At 46.8% G+C, this 21329-nt stretch overlaps 1 protein-coding gene across 6 annotated transcripts in view; it reads right to left on the bottom strand.

The window, feature by feature from the left end:
• The window catches only part of IQSEC3 (IQ motif and Sec7 domain ArfGEF 3), a 150629-nt gene that overhangs the window by 16995 nt on the left and 112305 nt on the right, over positions 1-21329 (bottom strand). For all 6 annotated transcript variants that reach the window (XM_019489661.2, XM_059726496.1, XM_059726495.1 and 3 more), the window contains 4 exons: positions 18781-19874; positions 12929-13090; positions 1449-1571; positions 514-680 (listed from right to left, as the gene is read on the bottom strand). In XM_019489661.2, coding sequence (XP_019345206.2) covers positions 514-680; positions 1449-1571; positions 12929-13090; positions 18781-19874 — 1546 coding nt within the window. The remainder of the gene's footprint in view (positions 1-513; positions 681-1448; positions 1572-12928; positions 13091-18780; positions 19875-21329) is intronic.

The following is a 21329-nucleotide window of genomic DNA, read 5'->3' as shown; positions in this document are numbered from 1 at the left end:
AGAAGGCCAGGGATGAATTAGAATGGTCCAAAATGATGCAGAGGAACTAAAAAATAACAGCATTAAATTAAGAAAGGCTAAACATCAGGGAAGCATTGTTCAAATATTTGAAGCAACAAGGAGGGGAAAGATTTGTTTAGTGTGAGCCCACAAGATGTAAATACAATGGCACTGAGCAAAGGAAAATTTGAATTGCGTGGACAACTTCCAAACAGTGTGAGATAATAAACTGTGATAACAACTTTCAAGAAAAGCAGTAGAAACCATAAAAAGAGAAGGCTGAACAAGATTGCTGGAGAATATACTGTAATGAACAATCTGCACTGACTCCACAGGCTGATGGACTAGCTGAGACCTACCAGGTCTTTTCCATCTCAAAGCTTCAGTCACATACTGGGGCATAGCGAGCAACAGCATAGGATGAAGAAGGCCTGGCTTGCCTTTAGCTTCAGCCCTGGCACATGCAGGGTTTAGAGCGCCTGGAGTCAGAAACTAGGCAGAGCAGCTCCCTACCTCTCAGGTTGCGGATGAAGTCCTCCAGCATCATCTTCCGGTCAGGCTTGATGTTGGGACTGTACATGTCTGTGTTGAGTAGGATGATTGCAAAGGCCAGGATGAAAATGGTGTCTGGGTTGTGGAACTGCTGGACCACATCTGGATTACACATGCAGTATCTCTGGCTGCAGTGGGGAGGCATGAACAGACATGTACTGTCATGGGTATTCTACTGTCAAATCAAAGACTCATCTACCCCTGCATTATGGCACCTGCTCCCTTTCAATAGAACCACCTCACGACGAAGCACATCCCTCCCTTGCGCCACATCTGCCTTCACTTCACAGGGACTAATGGGCTCATCCATCACAACCACACTGTGCCATTTAAATTCTAGTCATACAGCCCCCTGGGGACCTGTGCCTCAGAAATTCTGTACAGGCTGGTGGAAGGGAGAAGCAAGGCTACAACCTCATCACTCATCTAGCTTTTCAGGGGCATAGGACCCCTAGGAGGGCACTGAGACGAGCCTCATGGTATTTCTCTAAGTGCCGGGCTGCAGTTGGGTGTGGAGGTGTGTGGGTCACAAAAGTGGAAGTAGGAAGGCTCCTTGTATGCTCTTCCTCCAGGGCATCCATGTAAAGGCCAGTTCCCCCAGGTCCCAAGATGCTGCGTGCTCTGAACCTCATGCTATCTTTCTAGCAAACATTTTTTTGCTTTGCGCTGTGAATGCCACTTAATTCCAGTGAGAGAGATGCTCTGCCATAGCAGGAACTGCCCAAAGTTGCCCATCAGCCAATATTTACCCTGCCTTCTGTCACTCCCTCGTCACCCCTTCACTGTTACCTAGGTCCTGTCCCATGTCTTTTTCCACCCCGCTCAAGTCCAGTCTTCTCAGTGCCAGCAGGGCCTCAAACAGCTAAAGGAGTGCTGAATCGCAGCCATGCGCTTACCTGAAGGCCTCAATTAACCGTTCAACCTTCTGGGCTTCTCCCTGAACACGGATGTGGGCCTGGAATTTCCGCAAAGCTTCATCCAGCTCCATGCCTGAGAAATCCATTTCATCCACCACACAGCTAAGGGGAAAGAAACAAAACCTCTTTCAGCATTAGCCCAACAGTAACACCCTCTCTGGGGAGACCCAGCAGCAAGCTTATTGATTGACACCTTGAGAATTAGAGTTGCCAAGGAAACAGTGCTAATTCACTACGAGAGGCAACTAAACCCTGAAAACTGCTTACTTTTACAGGACGTGGAGAGGGACAATGACCCCAACAAAACTTCCAGTGGAGTCTGCAGCAGGTGAGCATTTCCTGTGAATATCCATTTATTTACTTATTCATAGATCTCCAGTCTACTGGCCATCCCTTACACACGGATAGATCTCCCTCAGTATACCCATTCACTAACTCACTGCACAATTCGTCCACAGCCTGTCCCACCTATCCATTCCATTCCTTTGCTCCAGACTTCCACCCAGTTATCCCCACACTTTCACGTGTCCACTGTTTTCTCATGCATTCATTTCCCTTCGCCATCCCTCCCCTCCTGATACCTCCTCACTCACCCCATACTGCAGTAACAGAATATCATCCATCTCTTTCAAGATCAAAGCCAGCTGGAAGGAAATAGGGAACAGGAGGCTTGGCATACGAAGGCTGCACAACATGCCAAGGCCATGTAAAACTCTTTTTGCTCATTCATACAAATACTAGTGATGCAAATCAGTTTAGTGCACCCGTTACCCTAAACACCCATCCATTCTACCTGTCTCCATCTACTCCATCAGTTACACAACCATTCATATCAATTTCATAATATCTCTGAGCATCCATCCCACCTCCAATCATTTCATCTTTCCATCACTCACCTGAACAACCTGCACCCTCTGTACCTCCATAAGAGACTCTCAGTTCCAACCTCTGATTTCATCCCCCATCAATCTATATTGCTTTTGTCCCATATCACTCATTCCTGTCCAAGGCACCCCTTGTTCAGACAGCAGTTTATCTATACATCCCATCAATACAGCTTTCACTCATTTCCTCTTCACCCATTGATTTGCCATTCAATAAACAACTTTCAGTTCTTTCCACCATCTCCCATCAGTCCATCCCCATAAACCTGCATTCCTCTGTCTTTTTTTCTTCCCATTCTCATCTCTTCAGACAGTTTTCTCCATTATATCCCCACACACACTCTCTCCAACCACCGCACTCTCTGTTTCTGCCACTCTACCTCATAGATAATTGCTGAGTTGATTTATAGGAACACAAAGATAAAGGACTAGAAGAGACATCTTGGCTTATTGAGTCCAGTCACTATTACTGCAGGCAACATGCCATATAATCCCTTTCACGAACTGATTAAATTACATCTTGAACTCCTTGGGCTTTTTGCCCCCCTGCCCTGTTATTCCTAATGGAAATCTGTTCCAGAACCTCACTGCTTCAATGGTTAGACACATTCTAATTTCCAGACTATATTAATTCACATCCAGTTTATGCCCACGAACTTGTGCCAACATTGTCCTTAATCTCGCCTCCTTCCCTGGTGTTTACCTCCCTGATGTACTTAGAGAGAACAATATCTCCTTTCAGCTTTTGCTTTGCTAGATTAAATGAAGTCAGGCTCTTCAGCCTCAACTCATATGATATTGCCCAAGATTTTAGTAGTCTTTCTCTGCACCTGTTTCCATTTGAGGTCATCTTTATTGAATACAGATAATCAGAACTGTACACACTAGTCTCACTGGGGGCCTTGTTCAATGACATTAATGCTTCCTGATCTCTACTCAAAATACTTCAATTATAGGACATATGAGACTTGAATTTTCTTTGTGCATGATTGTATCATATGATCAGCTAATAAACCCAGCTCTTTCTCTTTCTTGTGTTGTTTCCAATTAATGCCTTCCCACCTTGTAGCATAGATTCCTGTAATGAGTTTATAAATGGATACCTTTGCCATTTATTTTATACAATTTTATCCTGTTGCTATTAATGCCCTTCTCTTGATTATCTAGTACTTCCTGTATGAGGTTCCAAATGAGAACTGCCCCCCAACTTTGTGACATCCTTTGTTCCAGGTCATTAATGAAAATATTAAACAGAATCAGTGCAAAGACCAATCCTTGAGGGACTCCACTCGGAATCCCCTTCAAGCCCTACAGTTCCCATTTCTGCATAGCCTTTTGTTATTTTCTCTTGAGCCAGTTCCTTATTCACCCTGAAGTTCTTGTTTTAGTTGGCATCTTCTGTAACCTAACTTATGATTTCCCATGTAACACCATATCTAATGCTTTAGTGAAGTCCACAGTAATCCACCACATTTCCCTTGTCTAGAAAATCTTTTTTTTATTAAAGAAAGTTGTCATGTTAGTCTGGACTATCAACCTTCAGACTGCATTTATCCCATCTTATGTTTATCTCCATATTTTTCCTTCAAAAGGTCTTCTAAAATCTTGCATAAAATTGAGGTAAGACTCACTGCTGAATTTGGGACCATGATCCTTCTGCATCTGATGCCTGGGTTCCTATAACCCTCCCAAAATAAATCACCCAGGCTCTCTCTCAACACAGTATGGACATAGATAGAAGAAAGGAATAGAGAAAAGAGAGGGAAAAATTAGTGGGGCTGGTATCTCAAAAGGGTCTTTCTGTTCAAGAGATGAATCACAAAAACAATCAGAAATGGCATATAGAAACAGAGAATTCATGTCTCCTCCTCCTTTCTTCCCCCCCACTTCCCTACACACACACTCACTCACTCACTCACTCACTCACTCACTCACTCACTCACTCACTCTCACTCTCCTGCCTTCTCTTCCTTTTGTTATTTTTATTTTTCCAACACTTGCGCTCATTGTCCCGAGGGAGGACATCAAGGCATCTTGCTGCTCAGCATTTAGGTTTGATAGCAAGAGAAGCTTTACTCCGGTTAATCATTAGTGGGTGCATAGCAGTAGCCACCTTTGCAGATGTAGCATTTAAAAAAACCAAAAAAAACCCCTTGCCCAGTGCATTACATTTCCTTGCACTGAACTGCAATGAAAACTCCTGCTATCATTGCTGATGGGATGGACACTATAGAGAACCAAATAGATCTGCCACTGCAGCATCTCTACTTTGTCTCCCAACTCATGAAAGCTGAGCCTTTCTTCAAGACTCAGTTCCAGCCTGTGGCCTGCAATCCCATGAAGTAGGCCTAAGGTCTGCACACCCTAACCTGTTTACATGTCTCTTACCTACCACCACTAACTTATCATTCACAGCCCTCCCCAGACACTTTGCTTTAAGACCAAACATACAGCCTGTGAACTAATTTTGGCCCACAAAACTGTGACATCGGGCTACTCAAAGTTGGGGTGTGGGGCTGGTGGAACATAGCCTGCTGCAGAATTTGGGGTCCATTAGCCCTGATGGACATGGCCATCAGCAGAGGAAGGGTGAGTGAGAGCTGTGTAGAAAAAGTCCTCCCTTGTCTGCCATTGCCCAACCTGCTTGGCCACTCCCTGACCCAGGCTGCTGCTGCCACCAGACCCATGCCACTGCCCTAGACCTGTGCCACCACCCCGGGACCTGCACCACTGCTGGTCTGCTGCTGCTGGCCTCAGACCCCCACTGCTAACACCAGAATAGTTACAGATGCTACATGCCCCTAAAGATCCAGCCCAGGTCAACCCCTACAATCCAGATCCAGCAGAGGGCAAAGAGTGGGTTTGACACCCCTAGTTTAGAACATCACACTTCCTCTCCTTGTGCAGGTGCCTTGAGTAATAGAGTCCCTTTGAATAAGTGCCTCCTTTTTTCAAGTGCCACCACTAGCAAGTAAATTAGCACCTTATGAAAAAAATGTTTCAATTCACACCTCAGAGCTATTGTTTCTGACTCAGTGAAAGCAGGTAGGTCTTGCTGCACTGGTTACACTCGCTTTGTATTTTAAAGGTTTTCTTCACAACTGTTCAAGGTCCAGATTTACTTTTCTTTCACTTGAGTCTCTGGAAGGTAACTTCAAGGGCCAGGGGAGGATCCAGAGGGGCTGCAGTGGCACAGTCACACCTGCCCCCCCTTTCAGACCACACCATAGGAGCAGCAGACAGGGACTATTTTAAGTCCCTGAATCAGGTAAGAATTCCCGTCCCTTTCCTTCTGTGCTTATGGCATGTCCCTTCCCCTCCCATTCTCCACTCTTCCACCAGCTGCTTTCACTGTTCTTGCTGTCCCCAGCAGCCCTAGGACTATGGGGGAGCTCCCAAGCTGCTCCTACCCTGCTCCAGCTTGGTTGTGTGTGGAGCCTTGCTCATCCCAAGACAGCAGTAGTGTGTAGGTTCACCTCCCTGCCTAATCCCCCTGTGTGTTTCCTGCCAGCCCTGGAGCAGGTGTGGGGAGGAGAACCCACCGTTACTATTGCCACTGGCTTTCTCCAGATCTGAGCCTGGTTCCCTACACAGCCCAGATAGAGAGGAGCAGGAGCAGCTCTGGAGCTCCCACATAGTCCCCAGGGCACATGGGGACAGTGGAAGCAGTGTGTGGGGAAGGGGGAATGGGAGGGAAAGGAAGGGGAGGTGCCGCTGAGCACGGAGGAAAGGGGAGGAGGTGTCAAGAGCAGAGGGAAGATTCTTGTCTGATTTGGGGACTTAGAAAAAATCCCTGGCTTTTGCTCCTGCAGCATAGTCTGTCCACCTCAAGGAGGTTGGGAAGAAATTGGGAGCAGGTGTGCAACCACCCTTGCAGCCCTAGTTACTGCTTCCACACATCCCCCTTCACAAAATCCTGGATCAGCCCATGCCAAGGTTTGTAGGTGCCTTCCTGCATGGTCCTTTGCCCCCTGCCAAAGGAGCATGTCCCACACACTGAGAAACAGAGGGCTGGTAGAATGGCTAGTAGGTGGCACAGTTCGGCATTCCCAACGTTACACTAGTCCTGCACTTCATTTGTCTCCTAGGTTTACTTAGGTCCCAGTGGAGCTTCCTGTGGTGTTTAGGAAGTGTTAGCTGTCATGTCTAGATGCTGGTTTAATGGTACCTGACTCTATAGTATTCTTCATGAAACTGCAGCAAGGAGGGTCACGTGTCTCTCCAGAGTTGCCTTGACTAACCTAGCTAAGTCACCAGCTGACCTTGTGTTCCCTGGGTTCAGGTGAGGGATCATGTAGCTTGCTTTTATTCACCAGAACTAATGGATCTTGCTTACTCTTCCAACATAGCACCACTGCATCTGACAGGTGACTATGCCAGTTGGTTAGGAGAGGCAAGGAAGTGGGGGGCAGCGTAAGTGCCTGACAAGATCCCCTCCAGATACCTCATCAACTAGGACTCTGAAACAAGTCATAAAAAGATCCTGCAGTCCATGCAGAATTGCAATCATCCCAGTACATGGTGGGGATTCGCCTCTGGGGGCACATCTACACTATCAAAGGGTTGTGCTGGGGAGTGCTCTAGTGAACCAGGCCCACTCACCTGTGCTACATCCTGAATTTGAATTCAGGTATTTGTTACAGTAGGGCACAGGCACATGCCAATAATCTCAGTGTCCATACAGTGCTCCTTAGCATGTCCTTGACACTGGGAACTTATTCAATGCTCCAGAGAGGTCAAGGTGGTGCAGATGTAAGCATGCAAGGTGATAGGCATGGGCCTCAGAACCTCATCTCTGTGCCTGAATCAAGAAGCTCCCAGCAACTGGGGACATAACAGAGAGCCCAGGATGCAAGTGTCATACACCCACAGGGGATCTGATTCCAGGTGCCATGGGACTGACCAAGGTAGGACCCAGGGTCTGGCAGTTAATAAGATAACTTTTCCTTGTTATAAAAGTCAGAGTTGGTGCCCTGTGGGCCTTGTGCCCCAAAGTAGCATGCCCAGAGGCACACAGGATGTATGTTGAGGCATCATGCCAGTGATGATTGTGCCGTGAGCAGTTTGCACAGGACTAATCACAGCCATAGAGACTCATGGTGAGAGTTCTGAGAAGGCAGGAAGCAGCTGTGCTGTGCAGGCCTTGGATTTGCTCAGCTAAGTGCAATGACCTATTTTCCAGCATTTCCACTCAGGTGACAATGCAGCAGGAGCAGGGCTGCAACTAAAAGCGTTTGTAATGAACTTGCAGCCCACGCTCGGAGAGGCAGCTGAGGAGAGGCAGCCAGGTGGAAACTCTTGAAACCACAAGACACAAAGATATGAATAAATAACATCCCCTTCCCCAAAAAAGAAACACAACCTCGGGGCAAAATGGGAGAAAGAGTTCGACTCGCACAAGGGAGGCTGGATGGCATGTGCCAGCCCTGCCCACACAGAGATGCCACACTGTACACACTGCCTTCCATGCAAAACACACTGCCCTCCATGCACAGGGGGACTGGGCCAGGTGCACAAGTCGTCCTCACCCAAGGGATAAGGTTATAAAGGTTATCCCTCCTCATTGAGCTTGGTGATAGTCTTTGCAGAAGACCAGCTGTGCTGTGCATTTTGGCCCTTCCCAGATTCATGTGGTCACACTGTGCATGCCAGCACACTTGGTGGTGAGACACCAACACCACATACAGCCTCCCTGGCATGATTCAGATTGTGCTTTGCATGCCAGCTCTTCTGTCTTGCAAGAGGCTGGACACTAGCTCATTTTCAGTGGGAAAAGTTGCACAGTGGTTATCATCTTTTAGGTCTCCCCAAAGGAGGCAGCTGATCCCACACAAGGGAGGCTACAAGTGCACACATGATTATGTGACTTGTGCCTCACTACAAGATTGTGTAGACTACATACAAGACTGTTGTACAAAGGCATCTGCTTTCTGTTCAGGGCATTTTCTCAGGAGCCCTTTTAATGGGCTCTGTGCTGTGTTTGGGTCTCTTCATCTTCCGTGCCTATGGCTTTGCTCCCACAAAGAAGGAACAGAGGCACCCTTGTCTCCTCTATCCTCAAGGCATGATTACTCTTTAGATAGACTGAAGCTGTGGGATCACCTCCAGCAAAGAAGCTGTTACACAGTCACTACTCAAATCCACCTGTATTGCAAAGCTCCTGGGGATTCTTCACAGGGAAGTTAACTCCTCAGGCTGAAGTGTTTTGGGGGTGAACCCTCTGCTAATCCGAAGAGAGTTTAACGAGTAAAATAGCAAATGGACTTCCTTTGAAAAGAGCCACCTCTGTGTGAATCCAGCTGTGAATTTACATCTCCCAGGAGGAAGCCCTCTTCCTCTCGCTTCCTGTTAGAGAAAGGGAAGGCAACATGCATCTGACAATGAGGAGAGCAGCTCGCCTGTAAGGAGAATGCGTCAGAACTAACCCAGTGCTTACATCTTGTCAACAGCCTGCCCCCATTCACCACAATGTCTCCTACATTTAAAAAACCCCTCCTTTGAAAACAAATGAATCAGGACAGCCACGTCTAACCTTCCCCAAATCCTGTGACCCAGAGCACAAGTCAGCTAGCTGCAGTGGCACGCCAGCTCTGTTCATGGCATGGGATCATGTGAGCTAGCTCATGAATGAGTGAGGGACGCATGAAATTCCTAAGACAATAGCATGGGAAGGGAAAGAATGAAAGTGTACAGAAAAGGATGAATGAAGGAGAAAAAGAAAATAATGAAACAATGAAAGCACTAAAGGCAAAATGCAACATTTAGAGGGCATGGAAGAAAGAACGTAGACCGCCTGGAAGAAAGAACGGGAACATTTCTTGTATTAAAAACATGTGTTAACCTATTTTATTTAGTGTAGTCCACACACACGTGGGATGTGTTTGGAATTTGATGCACAGGCATTTGATACACAGGCTGGAATCAGACCGGTGGTCTAGTGGCCACATGGTACAACACATGCTGGGATTCTAGCTCTAGACCCTTAGTCCTGGTCTGGCTGTGTAGAAGAGAATGGGCCACAACATGTTCTCTAGTAGCTCTGGTTGCCTGACTGCAGGTGTGATGGGAATAGGCTCCAATGGGAGATCATTGATCCCCTTCTATCAGACATGTGCTGGGAAGTCCGGTTGTGGAGGGAATGAGGGCATATGGTGCAATTTTCAGCTTGCCTACATGGGGACATTTACCAGTAGATTACGTTGCTAAATTCTCCTGGATAAATAAGTCCTTAGGCACATAGTCCTATGGACTTGTCCATGTGAAATAAGGTGCTTTTGAAAATCCTCCCCCACTCCTCCCAGCATGTTCAAAAACTACAGCGTTCCCTAGAAACCATTTAATTGATCATACTTTAGATAAAAGGAAATTAGATGAGAAATTTCATTGGATGAAAGGGAAAGTGCAATGCCAAGCCTTGTAGGGACTCATGGAAGTCTTGCAGTGGGAGCGCAGTACACAAGAAATGTACCAGACATCATGCACTATAAAGATCTTTACACCTATATCTATGTAAGCTGTACTGTACATTCTTGTCACTTGCATCTGCCTGCATTTGCTGGACATACGTGGAAGAAGTCATGTTTTTAAAGGACAGTGCAAGATGTATCTGCACAATTATCAATTCTTTATATGACTAAAGAAACAGGCATTGGGTGGTTCATCCAGTGTCAGCTAGAAGAACTTAAGAGCATTAAAATGTTCCTTGAAGCCAACAGGAGTTTCCTGAGTAAGGGCTTCATGCTGAGGCTGGAGTTTGTGACAGGGAAGTGCATGAGGGAGGCTGGAGACTTTCATGGTTGTTTTAAAGGCTGCCCTATTATTTATTTATTTGCCTGGGCTAATTTAACCTGCCTATGACAGGAACAACACTTAGAGTACACATTTCTGACATGAGTTTTCAAGCACTGTTTGTATAAACTACAGCTAAATTAACATAAGAATTTGCATAAATAATTGAGATACCTCTGAAACAACAAGGGGCTGGATTTCCAAAACCAGGCCTGTGTAATTTGTATGAGTAGCCATTACCACAGTGCACACAGTCAGAGTTGCTGTGTGTGATGATGTGTGTGCATTTAATGTCTACAGCCAGCACCAATGTGCTGTTTCTAGGGTGCATGGTACTGCTAGCAGCAATACCAATTCCTGTCCTCCATCCCCACAAGCACTCATAACGAAGTGGCTGCTGCTTCTGCTAAGAGAAAGAGGGAGGTCACTTGTCCTGCTGACAGCACTATATAGATGTAGCCTGTCTGTGCAGGCTACAGACATGGAACACACTGATGCACAGAGGCAATGAGCATGCTCAAAGAAGAACAATCACACAGGGCATCACTGGTGCTCAAACACTCTTGTATTAATACAGAAAACGAGGGACTGGGATGAAGGAGAAAGATTCTGCCGTGGACTCGGTGAGGCCAATTATCCTCTGATTTATACCAGTGCAACTCCATTAACTTGAAGGGAAATGCTCTGCTTTACACCACTGAGCAACGAGTTGGACTGATTTGATGTTGGGAAGGCACTTAGCTTTTCTGTGCCTCAGTTTTTCCCATTTGTAAAATGGAACTAAAGATACCCCATCCCCCTTGTTGAATGCAGTGAGACTCACCACTGAGACATCCCACTGGAGCACTAACTGTGAGTGAGGGTGGCAGGGCCCAGGGACACTAACACACCAAGGCACTTGTGTTATAATGAAAAACCCAGAGTATATAATTTAAAAACACAACATCTACTATAGATTTGAGCTGGGAGGCAGAGCCTGAGCTCTGCAGTAGGAACCCTTTTCATTGGCACACTGCTTGTTTTTCCAAGAGACGAAGACCCAGTGAGAGTGTAGGGAAGGCAGGAAGTTATCAAGATACTGCTATCACAACAGCCTCATTTCTTGTGCTGAGGCTGCACTTGGATATCAACAGAGAATCTGTCTGGAGATGCAGCCCACACATTATTTGCTGGAGAGAGAAGGAATTACTTTTATTTGTGCTCTCAATATGAAAATATTTGAGAGAACATGCATCTCAGTTATAACCAGATCAATATACGGCATATACCCAGTATATTAAAAGCAAGGCAGGATCAACGTCAGGTACCAACAGAAAAAAAATAACCCTGATGTACAAAAGAGAAAAGCCTTAATGCTCAGATCCAAGTTTGGAGCCTGATTTCACCAAAGTTTGTGGGAGATTGGATTTGAGTTTCCGCTCCACTATACCCTATATGAAACATGGAGGTCCACATTCATGGCCCTGGGGTTCAGACCTACCTATGATTTACAAGATATTTAGTACAACCTTTCAAACCTCATGGAAGGAAACCTCCTCAGAGAACTATGGCACAAGGTAATAGAGGAAACTTGTCTGAGGCCCTAATCCTGTCAACAGTGAGCACCTCCTGAGACAAGGTGCTAAGTGACCTTGTCTCCCACTGCCTTGATTGTCAGATGGGTGGGGGCTCCTTTGTTCCTAATGCTGTTCGTCTCAGATGTCATGTTTGCCATAGTGCAGAGACCAGTGTTGTATCTAAATGCAAACCACACTTTCTTTTCTTATCCCTCACTTGTAGGACAAAAGGTTGTTCAGAGCTAAGGAAGAAGCAGAGGTCCAAGTAAGTCACCTGGGCCAACTGGGAAGGGGTAATCACTCTGATTGAGAATCACTGAATTTCCTAGCCCTACTGCTCAAAGGCCTAGCAAGGCTCAATGTCAGATTGGTAATAATCCTGAAGACTATGATGGGGAGGAGGACATGAATGGCCAGAGCCTGGCTCTGGAAGAGCATTATGGCAAAAGGAATCTGAAGGATGAAACACAAACCTGACAGAAGGGGAACATGCTGTCTGAGAGACAGATTGCTCACAGAAACAAGAAAGAGCTAAGATCAGTGGAGCCTAGCAGGATTCAGTACCTGAGGAGGAAATGCAGGGAGCCAGGGGTTCAACTGGACAAGTGAGCAGAACTCAGTAGGAACAGGTGTTCTACAGTCACCTGACCAAGGATCTCAGAGCACTTCAGAAACGCCAACAGATTCAGACTTGTGATTTATCATCCCCTTAAAAAATGGAGGCTAAGCCCTGTGCTCCAGTAGTGAGAGTCAGTGACGGGGCAGGAAGAGAATAAGTCACCCTGTCCATAATGATAGGATGGTATGCCCTGTGCCCTGGTGTCCACTAAAACTTTCCAAAAAGTGCTTCAGGGTATTCCTTTAATATCTGAAAGAATCATGGGCTCTGATCTTCCTCTTGCTCACCCTAGACTTGCCCCCTTCAAAGCCCTTGCACCAGTGCAAACTTAAAAATAAGCCTGGTGCTACTGTACTTGCCCCAGCCAGAAGAGCCCTGGGGAAGGAGAAGCTGAAAGACAAGGACAACAGTTTCAAGTCACTAGGGCTGAAGATGGCATAGGGGCTGTGCTGAGTCCAGATTTGGGCAGAGGGAATGAAGATGAGGGGACAAACTCACGGAAGGGGAGGAGTGGGCAGAAGGGAGTGGGGCCCATTCAATCAAAGGGTGAGAGAAGATGGGAAGGGGAAGGCAGGGCTGTGGAGAAGGGAGTAGAGGGACATCTTCACTTACTCCAGGACATCCCTGTTGAACTGTTTCTTGCTGTTGCCCAGGAATTCACCAATCATCTGGCGGCTGAGTCCCTTGCGCTGGAGCAGAAAGTGTGCCACCCCGATGGGTGTGTCTGGGATGAAGCCACGGGAGATCAGGAACTGAATCCCTTTGTCCGGATTTCTGGAAGGGAAGGACACAAGCGGTGAGTCTGGATGCTCTTTTCAGGGCTCCATTGCCTCTGCCTCATCATCTCTCACCTCGCAGCAATGTGATGACAGTTCCCCTGGGACAGCCAGTCTGTTTAACTCTCCTCCCATTAAAGTGGATCCGAGTCACCAGCCAGGTGGTGGGCAGGAGTGAAGCCAGTATTCAGGAAAGAAACCTCTTGAGTCTTACTGTGTTAGAGGTTAAGGAAGTGGAACTGGTTCTGATGATAACACCCCTGGAAACTCCCATGGTACCTGTCTTGCCAGTGTGCCACCCTGTTGGGCACCCTGCAGAGTTCTGGAGGGATTGACCAAACTGTGAGAACCCACCAAGGGTGACACACATGGGACATAACCTCCCTCACTCCTCAGGCCAGACTGACTTGGACTGGTCCTATCAGTTCCCTATCTGATAACAATGACAGCCAGGGCCTGCATGAGCTCCCTGTCAATGAAAGGTGAGCAAAGGAAGAGACCGCCACACCTGCCATTAATACTTAGCCTTCATGCTGCCCAGAAACACCAACCACCTTCACCTATCCCTGCTTTATGCTAGAGCCTCCCCTTCCATTGAAGACATGAGGCTCTGCTGCAACTAGCTCATGAGACTGAACTAGCACCTGGAACAGCAAGCTTAATGCCTACCCATCTCCTCATGACTGCCCTTCTTCTCCATCAGGACTGCCTCTCATAGGCCCCTGTCCTCCACACCTCTTCGGAGAATGCGGGTGCCCATCCTCTCATTTCTCCAAGTGTAAACCTTTCAAGCCTGACTTTGATTCTGAGCACTGGAGGAGTCACTCCCAAGGACGCCTGTGAGTTACATTATGTGAGTTCAGAATCATCTCTCTTGTATTCCTTATCCTATGGGGCACATGGGAAGAAATTATTACATCAGGGTGGGATTAAAGGTGCTTTGGACATGCTTATATGGGTAGGTGGCTGCAAAGCATGCATCAGCATAGACATCAGCAGCCCATGGAACATCAGCAGGTCCAGCACGTCCAAATGCAGGTCTGCACTGCAGAGGAGTGGATGGGATAACAAACTAGTTGGCTGTGGATTACCCCACCAAGATGACAAGGATGAAATCCTGGTTCCCTCCTTTAGAAGTCGACAGGAATTTTGCTGTTTACCTCTATGGGGATAGGATTTCATCCCACCACTCTGTAGCCAAGAGGTGATAGAAGAAGGTGGTACATAAAGGGGCTTAGAAGACACCACAACTCTACAGAAAGTGGGCAGATAGGGATGAATAAATACAGGTGGGCTGAACTCCTCTGAGAATGACTAAATCAGATTGAGTTTGGACTGAGATTGAACTAATCCCCTCCCTGCCCCATACAAACATACAGCTTGTTGGTGTTCTAATTAGAACATGTTGGAGCAGACTCAATTAATCGAGTCTGTTCCCTGTCCCTCTTTCCCCCTGTCTGTCCTTCTTTCTTTCCATTCAGCGAGATGCAAAGTTTTCTTATGGTGGTATCTGTTATTGGATCAACTGCATAATTGGGATAGAGTTAGATTTGTTAAATAGAGTTAGAATTATGTAGTTGGTCCAATAAAGGATGACACCCTAAGAAAGCCTTGCCTCTTGCATAATTCCTGGACCATTATGGCTACAACATCACTCTACTGTTTCTATTCAGTGACACTTTCTCTTTCAGCTAAGCCTGGTGTTGACTGGTCTCATTACTTTTATCCCAGGACGTTCTAGGGGGTATAACTTCTCCTTCATCTCCTCCCATCTTTCTTCTGTTGTTCTTCTCCTTATTAACCATCTCAGGGTGAAGTCTGTATGTACTATGTGTGCAAGTGCACATATGTGTGTATGCATGTGCATGCATGGGTGCATATGCATATGTATGTGTGAGAGCGTATTTATGCAGATATGGGGATCTGAGCATGCTCCTCTATCTGAAAGTGCCTCTCCATCTGTGTTTGTCTGAGCATGGCTGTGCCTGCCCACGTAAATGCATTTATGTCTGAGTGAGCTTTTCTCTCAGAATGAGTGTGTGTTTTTGCAAGCCTGAAGTCTTTTGCTGTTTGTGTTTGTCTCTGTCTGCGTACAGAACTCCCCATGACGTGTGTCTCTGAGTGCTTTTTATGTTTCTGCATGTGTTTATATGCTGGTGCAATTCTGTGGATACATGTAAGAGGGTGTAGGTGAATGCCTCTGAGGTCGTGTGCTGTTATGTGTGTGTCTGTCCCAGGTATGTTTCTGTTGTCCACGTCTGGGTTTCTCTGGGTGGCTGTGTTTGTGTGTCCTGCATGTGCCTGAGCATATGTGCAGGAGTGTGCCTGTCTGTATTTGGCATATATGCATGGGCACACAGGAGGTTCTCTTTCTGTCCCTTCTCCCTCACCCGCTTTGGCAGGCTGGTGGTTGTGATGCACTCTAGCAGATCGGGCTCGTGCTGTCAGTCAGAGACACAGCAGAATCAGCAAATGCTGGGATGATTTCCAGATTCCTCATGGGTCTCTCATCCAGGCTGCTGAGAGACGGGAAGGAGTGCCCCATTTCTGTCATGAGTCCCTTGTTGGGGGAACTCTGCAAAGGCTTAATGAACAAATTTGCACAAGCATTTTCCCTGGGGGAGAAAGCATAATGCATGGTTATGTGGGTGTGCCTTATTCCCCACTGACTTCTACTGCTCAGATCTACCAGCTGAGCAGGGATTTTTGTGAGCCACTCGCACAAATCTAGAATGGGACAGCATGCCCGAGAGTTGCTCATTCCACCTAGGAGAATCTCACGGGACAGAAAAAATACATGGACCTGAAGGCATGAACACAATAAATTGGGGAATGTGATTGTCCCAGGGGAATGACAGCAACTCAGCCCATTAATAATGCACATAGGAGTTCTATAATGTGTGCCAATGAAAACCTAGGTTGGCTCAACCCATCAAGGGCTGCTTAACATGACTGGAATGTGGAGTAAAAATGCAGCAACTGTGCCACCCCTCAGGAGTCATGTTGGAGTCCAGCACGTGTTGAAGAAGTGCAGCAAGTACAGCCACAAATGCATGTCAGGGGCACATCAGTAGGAAAGCACAAGAAAGCTCAGTGCCAGAGGCTGATCACTACTACATTGTTGTGAATCCAGAGTAACTCCACTGGAGTCAATGGCTTTATTCCAGATTCACTCCAGCGTTGCTCAGAGATGACTATGGCTATGTGAGTGAAACAAGTCCCAGGGCTGGATGCAGTGATATAGACAGCAGCGTGGTGCAGGAAAAGCAATAAACAGCAGGGATGTAAATTAAAGCAGCTGAGCTCCCACCAGCCCCACTTAAAAATATGCAACACAATTCCTAGCACTCCATGGGCCATAAATGCAATATAATACAATGTTTGTGCATACACCTCCCACTGACTAAGAGGAACTTTCTGACTGCTTTTGCCAGAGGCTGAGCTTGTTTCCCCTAAAATCCTAGTAGGTGAAATGCACATTACTTTAGCACAGACACTGCATACCATGCATCATGCTACCTGCTCCCCTTTATATTACCCCAGATGTGTATCTGACTCCACTGCTGATATTATTTCTGAACTGGGTCCCTGACATTTTCCTTTATTTTCAAAGAAGCTAAGCATGACTGGTCTGTGCTGTGGGATTCCTACAGTCCTCCTGGCTTTCCCTCTGCCTACGCTGCTAGCCGCCCACACACAAAAAGAGCTATTAGAACAACACTATATAATGCAAGGCTCTCCACTTCAGGAATTCCACCCCCTCACTGTGAAGCATGGACCATTTAAGGTGCTGCTGTAAAAATGTAATCAGTGTATTCCCAGAGGACTGCTTAATGAAAACACAGCTGGGGGGACTAATGGCAGAGGAAGGAATAGGTAACAAAGAGGAGCCTTTTTCCTCTAAGCCAGGTCGCTGGTGACCAACAACTGATGCTGTTTGGTGAACTGGGTTTGTTGGTCTCCTTCCAGTTCCCAGTGGTTAGGTGTTCACATTACAAAACCCACCAGTCCAAATGGTCGCTTTGCTGTAAGTGTCAACTGTGAGACCAAGGCCTGGATGGGCAATATATACTAGGCACTGCCATCTCAGTCCTAATAGGGTCAGGCTTGGGGCACACTCCTATGTCTCTGGTGAAGAAACTTATCCTATTGCCTCCCTTGCAGTTTCTGTTCTAGGGATAAAGAGAAGACTCTGCTCTCCAGAGCTGACAAATCAGCATCTTTCCCTCTCTCTAGCTAATGTTTTCCCAAGAAAAAACAGACCATGACAGGTGATTGGGAAGCAATTTCTTAAACTGATCACCAGGGAGTGCTGGGTATGGCCAGGAAATTGTGCTTCTGCCTTCTCTGTTATCATAAAATTCCCAGTCACACAGTCTCTAAAGTGATGTGGTGAACCTGGGTCAGCGAGTAAAAGAAAACTGCAGCCCTGCTTTTCAAAATAGTCAAGGAGCTGCTGATTCATCATGTACGCATGTGCAAACTGAGTGTAGGAGGAACTGGAGAAAGCATTTCCAGCCTTGCTTTTTCATCACCTCAGTTCACCTGTCAGCCCCATGCAAGATACAAGCCAGAGGAAGACAGATTGGTACATGGGCATGTCCAAGAATACCCAACACTTAACTTGCACAGACATGAGCACTAAGTCCATCTCCAGGAGAACACTTGTCCAGAACCAGACACATCTGAGGCTCATCTTGGTGAAACATCCATACAGATCTGCATAACCACACTGGTGAGCCCCACATCTGCCTCTGGTGTCCATCCTCTCTGTGTTCCCATCTCCAAGAAGTAGCCAAGCAAAACAACTTAGAATACATTCCATCAGTCTCATCTCAGGTAAACTGTCCCCTTCCTCCTGTATAAGCCCCAGCTCTAACATCACCAGGACCACATGCAAAATGCCCTTTTAGATCAGGGCAAAGACCAATGTTTCTGTGGTTTACTTCAGTCAGGAGAGCCTCACCAAGAGGCACCTCTCAAGCCCAAAAGCCCTGACAAAAACTCAACCTCCTTCAATGCAAATCCAGATTACAGGAGATGTGACCCTTTGTGTTACCTCATATAACTCTGGTCTTGAGGTTGCTTTGCCTTTGCTTTCACACCTACAGCTTTATTCACAGGACATCAACCTCAGATGTGTGAGAGACTGAGATGACTAAATTGGGTCTGTCAGGTTTAAAATTCTACCCACACTGCTGAAAGGAAAGCAGCAGCAGCAGAAACCTTAACCCTGTGCTAGCTAAACTCCTCTTAGGCACAAGATCTGGGTCCAGTTCATACTGAGAGAAGCTCCTCACTGAGTAACCAGGACTTGGGGTCCATTCTCAGCTAAGCATCTTCTGTTATTAGGCTCAAAGGAGGAAGAACCCCGTGTCCTTCTTTGCTGAACAATTACCAGGATTCAATATTCAGCATCCTGAATGGTACCTTTGAAGCAGTAGGTTCACTTCCCAGGTACATGGGAGCAGTGGGATGGCAATTTAAGGGCCCAAGTTTGGACCCTAGTGGACAAAACATCTGAATGTAAACTGGGTATCTGTATTCAGTCTCCAAGGAATCTAACCCATGGACACAAAAGAATTACACCAGGGATGATTCCAGTCCAAGTGCCTTTCAAAGCCTATTGTCACCATTAATGAAGAAAGTTGTGAAGGATTAAAAGATTTAGTTCCATTAGCCACTTACATGTTAAAGAGATTCAGCCCAATGCGGTAGAGCCGCTTCCTCATGGTGTCCGTGGAAAGCGTGGGAGACTTGCAGCTGGCTGGGTTCTCACAATGATACCGTGGGAGGCTCAGAATCATGGCTTGCAGTGCTTCCTTAGAAGAGACCTCGGACGCCGACTTGGCTGATGTGGAAGTGCTGCTGCTGCTTAGCTGCTCTGAGTTGTCCGCATTTTCAGACTCTGAGCCCTTGCTCTGCCCAGTCTCATTGTTAGAGTCAAACTGGAGTTTCTGCACCATCATTTGTCCCTGCTCTGGTCCCCCTCCCTCCATCCCGTTGGTGTTGACGTTCACCTCAGTGAAGGTGTGACTGTTCTGGAGGATTCTGGGTTCAGGTAACCCCTCCTGGGCAGCCGGAGTCTCTTTGTCCTCTCTTTCCCCCTCCCCTGGGCTTTCTTCGATTTTGGCTGCTTGAGAGAGTCCCGCCTGGGTGTTGCTGCTGAGACAGTTTGCCATGGACACCGAGGTAGATGACGAGACAGAGATGTTCTTGTTGTCAATCTGGACTGTGACATCCCGGAAGGCCATCATGAGGGTGCTGCTGCTCTTAGGCAAAGTGTCTGGCAGCAAACCCTCCTCCTTCTCTTTGTCCTTTAATTCAGCTTCCAAGTCCTGGTTTGGCTGCATCGAACTTGCGCTGAAGGTCTCTCTGATCTGGTATGAACTGCCATCTTGAAGGGAACACATGGTCTTCAAGCTCCAGGTACTTAGGGCATCATCAATGGATTTAGCCAGGGACTGGACCTGCTCTGTGAAAGAGTCCTCGAGTTCGGTCAGCGCCCCACTTATGGTGGCTGGTAAAGAAGGGGACCTCACCAAGGGGATGCCCACAAAGTTGTACCCTTCCACCAGCGCTTTCTCAGCAGAGAAGCTCTCAGAGTTCTGGACCCGGACTTTCCTTAGTGAGATGCGCCGGGGCATGCGGCTTTCCAGCAGGGAGTTCCGAATCTTCTCAAAGTTTTTGCTGAGCTGGTATTGGCGGAAGGCTGTCTGGATGGTGCAGGCTGCTCTGCGAGAGACCAAATGGCCTCCGTATTTGTGCTCTAGCATTTCGATCTGAAACACACAAAAACAAAGCTTTTTAATTGACTTCTGAAGGCCTTTTGTGACCCCAATTTCCACACTGATTAGTAAGTAATGACAGCAAGAGGAGCTTCTAATATTGCATAAGACTTTTTTTTCTGAACTGCTGTGCCCTAGAAATACCTGCTTGGAATTCAACAAAATGAGCTCCCACCTAGCAGCAGTGTCATGGCAATGCTGGTGAGAGCAGGGGCAGGATGGTCTTCCTGAGGAGTGCCTGGGAAATACGAGGGTGGGTAAAAGCAGCATGAGCTTCCTTCCAGCAATGCTGGGGGCTCAGCATTATGAGCTGCCATACTGTGCTGCCCTCGCAGTGAGACTCTAGTGTAAAATTCTTAAGAATAAAGGCAGGTTGATGCTATATGGTACCCCAGCAGTGTGCATCTCCTAACAGAAGTGGGCTAGCAATGCCAAGCATGGTTGCTTGCCTAGAGCCCCTGTCTCAGACCTGCTTTAAGGCTTATATTCCCTCCTTCATCGTAGGCTGTGGGGGAAAGAGATATTGTTTAGAAAAAGGAATAGGTCAGGAATTGTTACAATGGAATAAGGCTCAAATACAAACTATGGGCCTGATCCTATGAACTGCTTACTGACCTCAGTCTCCACTGATGCCACTGTATGTTAACTGTGCTCAGCATCCCTCAAGGGGCACTCAGGTTCTCAAGACACTATATAAGTTCTGTCCTTAACCCCAGCATAATTTGCATTTTTCAAAGAACAAAAAACAACTCAAACGGTAAAAAATTCTTTGTTTGAAGAGGTGAGTAGTAATTTTGATTTTAAAGGTTGAGAAAAGATATTAAAGATAAACAGCAAGAGGGTCTAGACTGAAGTGCTACTAGAGCTGCTAAGGATATGGAAACATGCGCACACACACACACACACACACACACACACACACACACACACAGAGTTAAGAGCAATTTCAACATTACTCAGAGCAGCAGTCGTCATGCCTACCTGGGCAGTTCGTTATGGTCATTTCTGCCACAATCTAGCCAATTTTCACATGAAGTCTCTACTGTTTCCTATTCCCAACTGCCCCCCCCCCCAACACACTGTTTTTACTCTGCAGTTAAATCTTAACACATGAGCCACAAAGGGGTTGTTTTCTATCTCCTTTATGCATCATCCCAGCCTTAATTCCAGTGAGTAGCCAACAGAGGATGATGGTGATGATGAAGATAATGAATGATGATACTAAGGGAAGCAGAAAGGACACAGCCTAATTTTCCCCACTAAGGTTCTGGCTGCTTTACTGAGATCGGCAGGTCCCCTCCAGCATCTGACGAAGGACTTCATCCCACAGACTGCAGGTGTTGAGTGTGGTATGTGCATGTGTATGTAAAAGCAAAGTGAGGAGTTAAGAGCAGGACAGGGAGTTTAGCCCTGCATTAATAACAAAGGAGCTGCTGCACAAGCACCATG

This window comes from Alligator mississippiensis, chromosome 4, assembly GCF_030867095.1.
Source record: "Alligator mississippiensis isolate rAllMis1 chromosome 4, rAllMis1, whole genome shotgun sequence".
NCBI lineage: Eukaryota > Metazoa > Chordata > Crocodylia > Alligatoridae > Alligator > Alligator mississippiensis.
Note: the sequence above shows the minus strand (reverse complement) of the source record. Positions and strands in the feature narration are given on the sequence as shown.